At 45.3% G+C, this 13,544-nt stretch overlaps 1 protein-coding gene across 1 annotated transcript in view; it reads left to right on the forward strand.

The window, feature by feature from the left end:
- Positions 1–1,681: 1,681 nt before the first annotated feature.
- LOC115081088 (vomeronasal type-2 receptor 26-like) overlaps positions 1,682–13,544 on the forward strand; it is a 122,639-nt gene continuing 110,776 nt past the window's right edge. Inside the window, exon 1 of the mRNA XM_029585598.1 lies at positions 1,682–1,806. Coding sequence (XP_029441458.1) covers positions 1,682–1,806 — 125 coding nt within the window. The remainder of the gene's footprint in view (positions 1,807–13,544) is intronic.

Below are 13,544 nucleotides of genomic sequence, written 5' to 3' on the forward strand. Positions count from 1 at the left end.
AATAATTACCTTGATTATGAGTAAATCGTGGATATATATCCAAGCAACTCTATGGTTAAGGGTTGTATCTACTACGGATAAAAAATAGAATTAAGAATACATTAATAAAATAAACGTATAAAATTGTTAAAATGATAGAGAAAAAGATTTTTACCTTGTTTAGTCACTTCTAGGATGAGCCAGTGGCTATTCTTAAAAAATGTTAAAAAATGTATTTAAAATTTTTTTTTTCTAATCTATATCAAGTAATTGTTATATACAATTGATGAAATGGTTCCTAAAAGATTTTAAAAGAAATATGTGATGTACCAATAAAACTGTAGTGGGTGATTGGACAATCGCAGTCATATAAAAATGGTACTAAAATTAAAGTAAAACTGAAAAAACGTGCTTAAAAAGCCCAACGGTTTAAATAAAAAAACAAAACAGAAAATTAAAAAAATTAAGGATAATTGGTGTACATATAAAAATGAACTATTTATGTAAACCTCGCAGTCATATTTATTTATTTATTTATCTATTTATTTTTAACTTTTATATACCGACATTCCTGTATAGAATACAAATCACACCGGTTTACAATAAACATAACATCGCCTGTGAGCGTTACATATGAAAAATGATACTAAAATAATTATGTAAATATGTAAAATTTAAAATACATACTTAAAAAAATCAAAAGTTAAAAACTGATTAGTATACATGTGAAAAAACGATATATATAAAACTCAGGCTATTTTAACACGAAGGGTGTTCTATGAGGGTTCAAGTTTACTTAAAAATATGAGACGCTATTGTGAAATCATTTTAAAGTTTCCCACATATCTGTAAAAGGACTACAATATTTTTCAGGCAATAGTGTCAAAATAACGAGTAACTACGGTGAACCCAGCCATCTTAATATTTGACGTACCAGTTTTTCAGAAAAACGCGCTAAAAAATGAGGTCCTTTTCTTTTGTAATTAATCTCAGCGATACACAGTCATGTATGGACAGAACAAAACAAAAATTGAAATAACCTCCTATGAAACTTGAAGAACCTCGAGACAAAATATATATTCAAATGGTAAACAATATAGTGGTCCTATTTAACTGCTCTATATACGCGATCGTGGTTTTTTTCGCAACAACGTATACTAACTGTAAAGTGTTTACAGACGGGCGGATTTTAAATGCCCCGGAAGAAGACGTCAGCAGGGAGGGATATTTACTTGCAGTGAAGGGCTGATTGCCTTCACAACAGGTCTGGTGGTTTTTTGTTCCTGGTGTTGCGGTTTCCCTGTGGTTGACTCCTGCCTGCTTTGACTTTGCCTTGCCTGCTGCCTGCCTAGACCCCGGATCGGACTCTGACCTTACCTTGCCTGCTGCCTGCCTGGACCTCGGATTGGACTTTGACCTTGCCTTGCCTGCTGCCTGCCTGGACCTCGGATTGGACTTTGACCATGCCTTGCCTGCCGCCTACCTGGACCTCGGATTGGACACTGACCCCTGCCTGGAACCAGGACGCTGTATCTGGTTGTCTTTGGCCTGTATCCAGTTCACGCTGAGGCCCAGCGTAGGGTACTGAGGGGTTTTAGTACCGGGACTTCCACCTTCCAGAGACGAAAGGTACCTAGATTCCTCAGGTGGGTGACTTTTACTCTGGGTCAAGGGTCCACAAACATAACAGATTGTGAAGGCCATGGACCTGGTGGACCTGTCCGGTCTTCAGGCAATCCCAGGCCTCGCCCAGCAGCTGATGCAGCAGCGTCAGCAGCAACAACAGCAACAACTGAGCTTGGAAGCACTAACAGCCACGGTGGACCGGTTAGCTCGGCGTCTGGAAATACCCCATGGCGCCGAGGCCGCTGTTCCAGCACCACCTCCACCAACTATTTCTGCTTCAGTATCTCACTTGCCCGCTCCTCCTCGCTTTTCCGGGGAGGCCAAGTTATGTCGAGGGTTTCTTAACCAGTGTTTTATCAGGTTTTCGTTACAAGGACAACAATTCCCCAATGACCAGACGAAAACCTCCTTTATCATCTCTTTGCTCGACGGAAAGGCCATGGCCTGGGCATCCCCTCTCTGGGAAAGGACAGACCCCATATTGAACGACTTGTCTCGGTTCGTTGCTACATTCTGCCAGGTGTTTGATAAACTCGGAAGACTGGCTACCGCTTCATCGGAACTACTAAATCTACGCCAAGGTTCCCGTACGTTGGCAGATTTTGCTATTGAATTTCAGACAATGCTATTGAATTTCAAGAAAAATGCCTGAGGGGCATTTTTCTTGAAGGCTTATCTCCCCGCATCAAGGACGAACTTGCGGGTAGAGATCTTCCGGAGGATCTAGATTCTTTGATCGACCTGGCAGGCTGTATTGATCGACGAATCCAACAGAGGGCCAGAGAAACAAGATCCTCTCGTCGACTATTTTCCTTGGCTTCCAATTTCTCCCGTCCATTGGTAACTCCCGGCACAGCTGATGTTCCACCGGAGACAAAAGAAGAACCCATGCAGTTGGGAATAAGCCGGCTGATGGTTGAGGAGAAACAACGTCGAAAGAGGCTGGGGCTGTGTACTGCGGCAACCGAGGACACCTTCTTGCTCAGTGTCCCGAGCGTCTGGGAAACTACCGGTCCTAGGAGTCTCGGAGGGGCAGACCCTAGGGAGTAATCTTGCTCCTCAATTTGTAGTACCAGTGACACTTCAATGTGAGGCGGGACCTTTCTCCACCCAGGCCTTGGTTGATTCCGGTGCCGGAGGAAACTTCATTCTGGCAGAACTGGTCCATCAATTACAGATTCCGACTTGCCTTCGTAAGATACCACTATTCATTTCCTCCATCCGTGGTGAGAACCTTCTTGGACGGATTACCTCCTGCACTACACCTTTACTCCTCCTCACCAGAGTGTTGCATCAAGAAAAAATTTCTTTTTTTGTCCTGGAAAAAGCCATCCACCCAGTGGTACTGGGTCTGCCCTGGTTACAACGACATTCCCCTACTATTGATTGGGGTACTCTCCAAATTGCGGCATGGGGTCCAGAATGCCATGGGACTTGCATCCAATGGACACATCAACCCGCAATTCCAGTAACCACCACGAAGATGGCTTTACCACCACAATACGCCGAGTTTGTGGACGTTTTTTCTAAAGAGAAGGCAGAGATCCTACCCTGTCATCGAAGATTCGATTGTGCAATAGACTTACTCCCGGACGCCATTCCTCCTAGGGGGCGAATTTGTCCACTCTTGGGGCCAGAGTCCCAGGCCATGTCAGATTACATCAAGGAGAATCTATCATGAGGATTTATTCGTCCTTCCACATCCCCGGCAGGAGCGGGGTTTTTCTTCGTACCCAAGAAAGATGGGTCGTTAAGGCCATGTATAGACTACAGGGGTCTTAACGCCATCACTCGCAAGGATCGTTATCCTCTTCCTCTGATACCTGAATTACTAGACCAATTGCACGATGCAAAAATTTTCTCGAAACTGGACTTGCGGGGAGCATATAACTTGGTTCGAATCAAACCTGGGGATGAGTGGAAGACCGCTTTTAATACTCGTAATGGCCACTACGAATACCTCGTCATGCCTTTTGGATTGTGTAACGCACCTGCGGTTTTTCAAAACCTTATGAACAAAGTTTTTCGGGACATGCTATATAAACAAGTGATCATGTACCTTGATGATATCTTCGTTTACTCTAAGGATCTGAACACGCATCGCAAAGATGTTAAACTAGTCCTACAACGTCTAAGAGAGAATCAGCTGTTTGTGAAACTAGAGAAATGTCTCTTCGAGAAACAATCTATACCTTTCTTAGGATTTATTATATCCACCACAGGGTTTCAGATGGATCCAGAGAAGGTGGCCAGTATTTGAGACTGGCCACAGCCCAAGGGACTTCGAGCCATACAGCGGTTTCTTGGTTTTTCCAATTTTTACCGGAACTTTATCCCACATTATTCACACATTATAGCTCCGATTACCGCTTTGACCAGAAAGGGGGCTGATACCAAGAGATGGTCTCAAGAGGCAATACAAGCATTCAAGGATATCAAGATGGCCTTTTTACAGGAACCGTGACTCTGTCATCCGAACCCCAATCGTCCATTTATCGTTGAGGTGGACGCATCCGAGGTAGCTGTTGGGGCAGTCCTCAGTCAGTATTCAGATCGAGGGGCATTAATTCCCTGTTCTTTTTTCTCTCGTAAGTTTTCACCCGCAGAGAAAAACTATGGAATCGGTGATAAAGAATTGCTGGCTATCAAGATGGCTTTGGAAGAATGGAGACAGTGGCTGGAAGGGGCGCAACACACCATCACCATTTTCACCGACCACAAGAATTTGGAATATCTTAACAGAGCTCAGCATCTCAACCCTCGCCAAGCCCGCTGGTCTTTATTCTTCTCACGTTTTGACTTCAACCTCTGGTATTGTCCAGCAGCTAAGAATGGGCGGGCGGATGCCCTTTCCAGAACCTTCGAGGTCGAAGATTCACCAGAGACTCTTAAACACATTATTGATCCTGCCAAACTTATGCTAGCGGTCACGGAGACGGTACCACCCGGGAAGACTGTAGTGCCCCTCAGACTACGCCCCAAAGTACTTTCATGGGCACATGACTCGCTGTCTGCTGGACATCCCGGGAGAGCACGAACCTGGGAACTACTTGCCCATTACTACTGGTGGCCCCAGATGAAGGGGGATGTACTAGCTTATGTTTCCTCCTGTCCTAAGTGTACTCAGCAGAAGCCGTTGCCGGGTCGACCCTGGGGCCTCCTCCAGCCCCTTCCACCCCCTCAAGAGCCATGGACCCACATTTCCACGGACTTTGTAGTAGGGATGTGAATCGTTTTTCAACGATTAAAATTATCGTCCGATAATGTTTATATCGTCTTAAATCGTTATAGAACACGATACAATAGAAATTCTAACGATTTATCGTTAAAAATCGTTAAATCGTGTTAGTGCGCACTAACTCGAGTTATTGCGCACTAACTCCCCGTTAGTGCGCACTAACTCGATTTAGTGCGCACTAACTGAAAATGATACAAATAAACACTTTCCAGGTCACTGAAGGTCAGTTAGGAATGAATATGTGTTCCTATTGGCTGGCTGCCCTCTTATCTATTGATGTTACCAAGGTTACCACTGAGGTGATGGTTGGGGGGATGGGAAATGGAACTGGAAACTAACGAACACCAACAGAAAATGAAACAAAGTGTTCACACTTCCCAGGTCAGTAAAGGTCACTTAGGAATGAATATGTATGTATGTATTCCTATTGGCTGGCTGTGCTCTTATCTATTGATGTTACCAATATGGTTGGGGGGATGTGAAATGGAAACAGTTGGAAGCTTGACAAAAAAAGTAATGTAATGATCAGCACTCACCTGACTAGAACTTGTTTGTTTATTATTTTTGTTAGCAGGCACCTGAAATGCTAGTGCATGTTGAATTTGCCAATCACTGTGCATTTTAGAAAGGTGGTCCTGGCTGGAACTGTACACAGTTCAAATATATGTAATTGATTGTTGGTAAGTGTATTTTTTAAGTAGCCACACTGGCACCAGTATGTTTACTTTTCCTCCTACTTAACTCACTAGCTCAGCTTTGTAAGAAGGGCTTCTCTGCTTGTGTGTTGTTTTTGTTTGGTGTGAGGAGAGCAGAAACATCAGATCTTTATTCAATCTACTACAGTCATCTCTTACAGTGCCCTATCCCTATTAATACCAGGAGTGTTGTGATCTTCCTGCACACAGTGCCCTAACCCTGATACCAGTCTGAGACAGCTCCCTCCCTGCATTACTAGTGAGAGGCTGGCTTCACAGACAGGGGGGAGCTGCCTGACCCTCACTCCTGACTTCCCCATGTCCCAGCTAGTGAATGGTGTGTGGGTGAGGGGGGGGGGGGGGATGGTGAAGTCTGAGACAGCTCCCTCCCTGCATTACTAGTGAGAGGCTGGCTTCACAGACAGGGGGGGAGCTGCCTGACCCTCACTCCTGACTTCCCCCATGTCCCAGCTAGTGAATGGTGTGTGGGTGAGGGGGGGGGGGAGGATGGTGAAGTCTGAGACAGCTCCCTCCCTGCATTACTAGTGAGAGGCTGGCTTCACAGACAGGGGGGAGCTGCCTGACCCTCACTCCTGACTTCCCCCATGTCCCAGCTAGTGAATGGTGTGTGGGGGAGGGGGGGGGGGAGGATGGTGAAGTCTGAGACAGCTCCCTCCCTGCATTACTAGTGAGAGGCTGGCTTCACAGACAGGGGGGAGCTGCCTGACCCTCACTCCTGACTTCCCCCATTTCCCAGCTAGTGAATGGTGTGTGGGTGAGGGGGGGGGGGTGGATGGTGAAGTCTGAGACAGCTCCCTCCCTGCATTACTAGTGAGAGGCTGGCTTCACAGACAGGGGGGAGCTGCCTGACCCTCACTCCTGACTTCCCCCATGTCCCAGCTAGTGAATGGTGTGTGGGTGAGGGGGGGGGGGAGGATGGTGAAGTCTGAGACAGCTCCCTCCCTGCATTACTAGTGAGAGGCTGGCTTCACAGACAGGGGGGAGCTGCCTGACCCTCACTCCTGACTTCCCCATGTCCCAGCTAGTGAATGGTGTGTGGGTGAGGGGGGGGGAGGATGGTGAAGTCTGAGACAGCTCCCTCCCTGCATTACTAGTGAGAGGCTGGCTTCACAGACAGGGGGGAGCTGCCTGACCCTCACTCCTGACTTCCCCCATGTCCCAGCTAGTGAATGGTGTGTGGGTGAGGGGGGGGGGAGGATGGTGAAGTCTGAGACAGCTCCCTCCCTGCATTACTAGTGAGAGGCTGGCTTCACAGACAGGGGGGAGCTGCCTGACCCTCACTCCTGACTTCCCCCATGTCCCAGCTAGTGAATGGTGTGTGGGTGAGGGGGGGGGGGGGGGGGGGAGGATGGTGAAGTCTGAGACAGCTCCCTCCCTGCATTACTAGTGAGAGGCTGGCTTCACAGACAGGGGGGAGCTGCCTGACCCTCACTCCTCCGGGGTATTGTGATCTTCCTGCACACAGTGCCCTATCCCTGATACCAGGGGTGTTGTGATCTTCCTGCATGCAGTGCCCTATCCCTATTAATACCAGGAGTGTTGTGATCTTCCTGCATGCAGTGCCCTATCCCTATTAATACCAGGAGTGTTGTGATCTTCCTGCATGCAGTGCCCTATCCCTGATACCGGGATGTGTGCAAGAAGATCACAACACCCCCGGTATCAGGAATAGGGCACTGTGTGCAGGAAGATCACAACACCCCCAGTATCAGGAATAGGGCACTGTGTGCAGGAAGATCACAACACCCCTGGTATTAGGGATAGGGCACTGTGTGCAGGAAGATCACAACACTCCTGGTATTAATAGGGATAGGGCACTGTGTGCAGGAAGATCACAATACCCCTGGTATCAGGGTTAGGGCACAAGTTCTAGTCACATTGACTGATCACATTACTTGTTTTGTCAAGCTACCAACTGTTTCCATTTCCCATCCCCCATATACTGTCAGTGGGAAGCTTGGTAACATGAATAAATAAGAGGGCAGCCAATAGGAATACATATTCATTCCTAAACTGACCTTAACTGACCTGAAAAGTGTCAAATTGTATCATTTTCAGTTAGTGCGCACTAACTCGAGTTAGTGCGCACTAATCGGAAAAAACGATTTTTAACGATTTTTTAACTAAAAAATCGTGCCTAAGACGATTTTCTTGCCCTGCCACACGATTTCTATCGTTAAGACGATATGGAAAACGATTCACATCCCTACTTTGTAGTCGACTTGCCTACTTCTGGGGGGAACAAGGTCATCTGGGTCGTTGTCGACCGTTTTTCTAAGATGGTCCACTTTATGCCCTTGCCCAAATTGCCTTCTGCTCCCGAATTGGCGGACCTCTTCGCCTCGCATATTTTTTGGCTCCACGGTCTTCCTCTTCACATCACTTCTGACCGAGGACCTCAGTTCATGGCTAAATTCTGGAACGCGCTTTGTAAGAAGTTCGGCATCCAATTGGACTTTACCACAGCTTTCCATCCACAGGGGAATGGTCAGGCAGAACGGGTCAATAGAGGACTAAAATTATTCTTACGTCTTTTTGTGAACCATCGTCAGGATGATTGGGCCAGTCTTCTCCCCTGGGCCGAATTCTCACATAATTCTCATGTACATTCTGCCACTGGACAATCTCCTTTTCAAATTGTTTTTGGTAAACAACCTCGCCCTCCACTACCTCTATCACTTACGGTAGCTTCACCTGCAGCTCAACTTTCGGCTCAACGCCTACATGAACTTTGGGTAGCCACCAACGCTCGCCTTCACAGGGCAGCCGAGGCTGCGAAACGGATGTCCGACAAGCATCGCCGTCCCGCTCCGCAATTTCTTACGGGAGATCGGGTTTGGCTTTCCACCCGTCATCTGCGTCTCCGGGTTCCATCCATGCGACTGGCTCCCAGATACATCGGACCCTTCCTTATCAGTAGACGTCTGGGTCCGGTAACCTATCAACTACGACTTCCTACTAGTCTTCGGATCCACAATTCTTTTCACGTTTCTCTATTAAAGCCTCTGACTTCCTCTCCTTTCCATAAGACTCCGTGTCAAACCCCCACCGTCGAGTCCGCTGAGGATGCCATCTATCAAGTACGAGAGATTCTGGACATTCGGTGCCACCATCGACGATGGGAGTACTTGATCGCCTGGGAAGGCTTTGGTCCTGAGGAAAACTCATGGGAACCTGCAGCGAATATATTGGATAAATCTTTGCTTCATCACTTTCATCTGATGCATCCTGAGAAACCAGGCCTGTCCAGGAGGGGGCATAAGAGGGGGGGTACTGTTGTGAACCCCGATCGCGTTTGCACGTGACCGGGCTCCCCTACCTTCTCCAGCCAGGCCGGCTCGGGTCCCCTTCCCCGCGGTCCGCGGCGCACGGGCCGCGGCAGCAAGATGGCCACCCTCCGAGGAGCAGCGTCGTCAAGCCTGCGATCAGCCCCGCCCCTTAAAGGGGCCGGAACACGGAAGAGGGGCCGGCCCCGGAAGAAGACATCAGCAGGGAGGGATATTTAAGTCACTTGCAGTGAAGGGCTGATTGCCTTCACAACAGGTCTGGTGGTTTTTTGTTCCTGGTGTTGCGGTTTCCCTGTGGTTGACTCCTGCCTGCTTTGACTTTGCCTTGCCTGCTGCCTGCCTAGACCCCGGATCGGACTCTGACCTTACCTTGCCTGCTGCCTGCCTGGACCTCGGATTGGACTTTGACCTTGCCTTGCCTGCTGCCTGCCTGGACCTCGGATTGGACTTTGACCTTGCCTTGCCTGCTGTCTGCCTGGACCTCGGATTGGACTTTGACCTTGCCTTGCCTGCTGCCTGCCTGGACCTCGGATTGGACTTTGACCTTGCCTTGCCTGCCGCCTACCTGGACCTCGGATTGGACACTGACCCCTGCCTGGAACCAGGACGCTGTATCTGGTTGTCTTTGGCCTGTATCCAGTTCACGCTGAGGCCCAGCGTAGGGTACTGAGGGGTTTTAGTACCGGGACTTCCACCTTCCAGAGACGAAAGGCACCTAGATTCCTCAGGTGGGTGACTTTTACTCTGGGTCAAGGGTCCACAAACATAACATAAATAACATATAAAGGCACATGTATAAAAAACAAATTAAGAAGCATAAAATACAACATATATATCAAATATGTGCCTTATTTCCGACCCAATGCACTTCCAGTATAGCCTTGTTAAGTTTACAAGGTTATTCCTCTGTCTCTGGCACATTTCTGCTTCCAAGTTCACATAACCTTGTTTTATTGTAACTTTTCTTCCTCTTCAATAGTATTGTTACAACCCCCTGTTCCTTGTGAACCGATATGATATGATTTGTATCATGAATGTCGGTATAGAAAAGAGTTAAATAAATAAATAAATAAATAAATAAATAATGTAAGCATAAATTAAAAAAATGTATACACACATAGAGTTATACACATAGAGTTATTTAAAAATATGAACACAAAGGAATTTTTTTTTTATTTATAAATATGTGAGATCAGCATATTTTAAAGATGATATTGTTTGTATAGTTCAGTTACAAATGGTGTGGAATGTACCTGTGTTATTCAGATTTTGTATGTGAACAGATTGTAGCCAATAGTTCTTTATCAGGAGAGTAGTGCACAGCTCCAACTCCTCTCTATTGTAGTCTAAAAAGATATAAAATATGATTAGATACACAGAGCAAAAAGGAGACACATTAGTTCAGTATAGATGAGCCAAAAAATGAAACAAAAAATTGAAACAAAAATATGTAATGTTTAAGGAACCATATAAAAAACAAAAAAATGACAAAACGTTCTGACATACATTCTCTTAAAAATGTAAATTAGTTCTTTAGAAAGCATGTTAACAAACATTGGGGGTTATTTTCTAACCCTATCGCACGCGAAGAGGGACTTTTTTTTTTTTATTTATTTATCCATTTTTCTATCATTACAAACATCAAAAATAGTTATATAACATGAAATCTTACATTCCAGTACAAACCATTCTTCTGTAATATTGTTAAGAAGAATTTAAGGACCGTTACATTTTCATTTGAGCTAACAAAAGAAAAAGAAGTAATTTCTAATTTAATAAGGAAAATAGTTACAGGTTCTCTTTATATAAGCATCACTCTGGAAGAATGTCACCTGCCTCACTTTTACAACTATCTAAAAAAGCTCTCAGATGTACTGGCTCATAATAAACATACTTATTGTTCTTATACATAAATGTACATTAACATGGATACTTAATAACTGCTTGGATTCCTAACTTCTTAACTTCTGTTAACATTTCTACAAATTTTTTTCTTCTAGTTTGAGTATCCTTTGTAAGATCGGGATAGATCCATATTTTTTGACCCAGAAATTTCTTATCACGGTTCTGAAGAAATATCTTTAAAATCATGTCTCTATCCCTTTCATTTACAAAGGTCACTAAGAGTGTCCCTCTAAATTCGATTTGTTCCTCAGACGGTGTTTCGAGGAATGCTGTCGACTCTAAATTAATCTCTGATATCCTAGGTTCATTCTTAACTCCCATATTAGGTACAAAATAGATTTTTGAGATATCTGGCATTTTATCTTGTGTTATTAATAAGATATTTTTCAAATATTTTTTAAATTGCTCTTTAGGTGAGATTAATTTAACACCTGGAAAGTTTAATATTCTCAGGTTTAAGTATCTCATCTTATTTTCAAGTTTTTCATAATTTCTTCTCATCAGTTCGTCTGATTTAATCAGATTAACTTGAACTTCATTCATAGATGATAATTGTACAGACATCTCATTAATCTTAACTTCATGTATTTTAACCACAGGTTCAATTCCATTCACTTTATTATGTGACACATTTATAGATTTAGTTAATGATGATATTGAGTTATCTAGAGTCATTAAGGCTTTCCAAATTGAGTCCAATGTGATGACCTCAGGTTGTACTATTTTCTGAATATTGAGGTTAGGTAACATCTCTCCTTCCTGGCATACCTCTGAAATCTTTTGGATTTCTGTAGCCAGGATTTCTTCACATCGTTCGGATGTTATATTTGCCCCTGCGGGTCTGCCTTCCAATTCCACCTCTGAGACCATAGGGTTACATGCTTTTAGCTGAATCCCATGGTCCGAATTTGAAAGGAGTCTCGGGGTCGGATGTGAAGGAGTTTGAGGTGCTCCGGGGCTTAAAGAGGTGTGAATGTCCAGGAAGGTGAGGTTTTGCTCTAAACCTATACCTTCAGCGGACTCTGCACCCGGTGTGGAAACTGCTACAGGTGTGAAGAAACCATCTATTACTTGCTGCGTATGGGTAGTTTGCGTAGGTACAGAGGGTTCCATGCGCACTCGGCCCTTACGTTTAGTATGAGGCATATTTAGGTAGACAAAATATAAATGTTCCTACCACACCGCTTTCCTTCCCACGAAATCCTCAGTCCTCAGGAAGAATAGGAGAGTCCCAAGACTTGTAAAACAAATATTATTCTTGCAACGTCTCCAGCCGTCGAAAGCAAGTCGCAAAATAAGTCGCGCGCGCCTTCGACGGCGCGCGGCTTAGACGACTCGCCGGCGGACGCAACGCGCCGCAGCAGCGGTGGCTTTGTAGCAAGAGCAGGTCGCGGCAAAATGACGTCAGATGGGCGAAGGAGGGTATCGTAGGGCCGGGAAACCTCACCCCAGTTCAAACAGGTCTTTTCTCCTCTCCTTCCTCAATTCAATGCCGCAGCAGCGGCGGCTTTGTAGCAAGAGCAGGTCGCGGCAAAATGACGTCAGATGGGCGGAGGAGGGTATCGTAGGGCCGGGAAACCTCACCCCAGTTCAAACAGGTCTTTTCTCCTCTCCTTCCTCAATTCAATGCCGCAGCAGTGGCGGCTTTGTAGCAAGAGCAGGTCGCGGCAAAATGACGTCAGATGGGCGGAGGAGGGTATCGTAGGGCCGGGAAACCTCACCCCAGTTCAAACAGGTCTTTTCTCCTCTCCTTCCTCCACGAAGAGGGACTTTTTGCACACAAAAAGTCCCTTTTCGCGTGCAATAGCTAGATCGTGGCGGAGTCGGCACCAGAAGAGGAGGAGTCAGGGTGGCGTCGGAGCGGACGCTGCGGAAACTTCACTGGCAGCGATAAGGTAAGACCCATTATCGCTGCCAGTAGCGCGCCCAATAGCACCACCTTTCACGATGGCGCTATTGATTTAATTTAATTTAATTTAATTTAAAAACTCTTCTATACCGTCGTTAAGTTAGATAACCATCACAACGGTTTACAAACAGGCACGATAAAGGAAAATATGAGTGGTACAGAATACAATTAAACATGTGCCATCATAGTACGGTAACATTTTTAGTACAGTAAACTATTTGTTTAAGTTAAGCGGAGGTGCGATAGCTGCTGGCTTTCGCAGGTCCCCGCCCCCCGTTAACGCTGGTTTCACCATTCTGTGCGAGAATGGTGAATCCAGGCTTTAGATAGCAAAATCGGCATTTGCTGGCATTATCACATCCTTTGACTACCAATGTATTGTCAGGGCAGAGATTAGGGGAAACTGCGCATAAAATAAAGCAATCAATACTGCTTTGTGAATTTAAAAAACTTTCATTCTTCTTCTTTTCCTTCTAGTGGCAAAGTGATTTAAAAATGCCCACGGCAATGTCTACTGGGTGTCAGTGAAAAACCCGCCAAAATAAACGATTCATTTGAATGCTCCCATTAATGTTTGCATAGTTTATATTTTAAAATTTTAATATTTTCTACATAAACTATATATAAAAATTAAATGGGATCAAACAAAGAGCGATTCTAAAAATTATGGGCAGGAATTTAAGAATTACGCACGGGCGTAGATTTGTGCGCGCAAACTGGCGCGCACAAATCTACGCCCGATTTTATAACATGCCCTAGATTACTTCCACCAGGTTTTCCTGAGTTAGAGGTTAAAAAGAAGGAATAAATAAAATAAATAAATACTTCCACTATTCTCTATCCCCTTCCTTTCTTCCTAACAGCAATCATTCGCCCCCCCCCCC

This window comes from Rhinatrema bivittatum, chromosome 19 (assembly GCF_901001135.1).
Source record: "Rhinatrema bivittatum chromosome 19, aRhiBiv1.1, whole genome shotgun sequence".
Lineage (NCBI taxonomy): Eukaryota > Metazoa > Chordata > Amphibia > Gymnophiona > Rhinatrematidae > Rhinatrema > Rhinatrema bivittatum.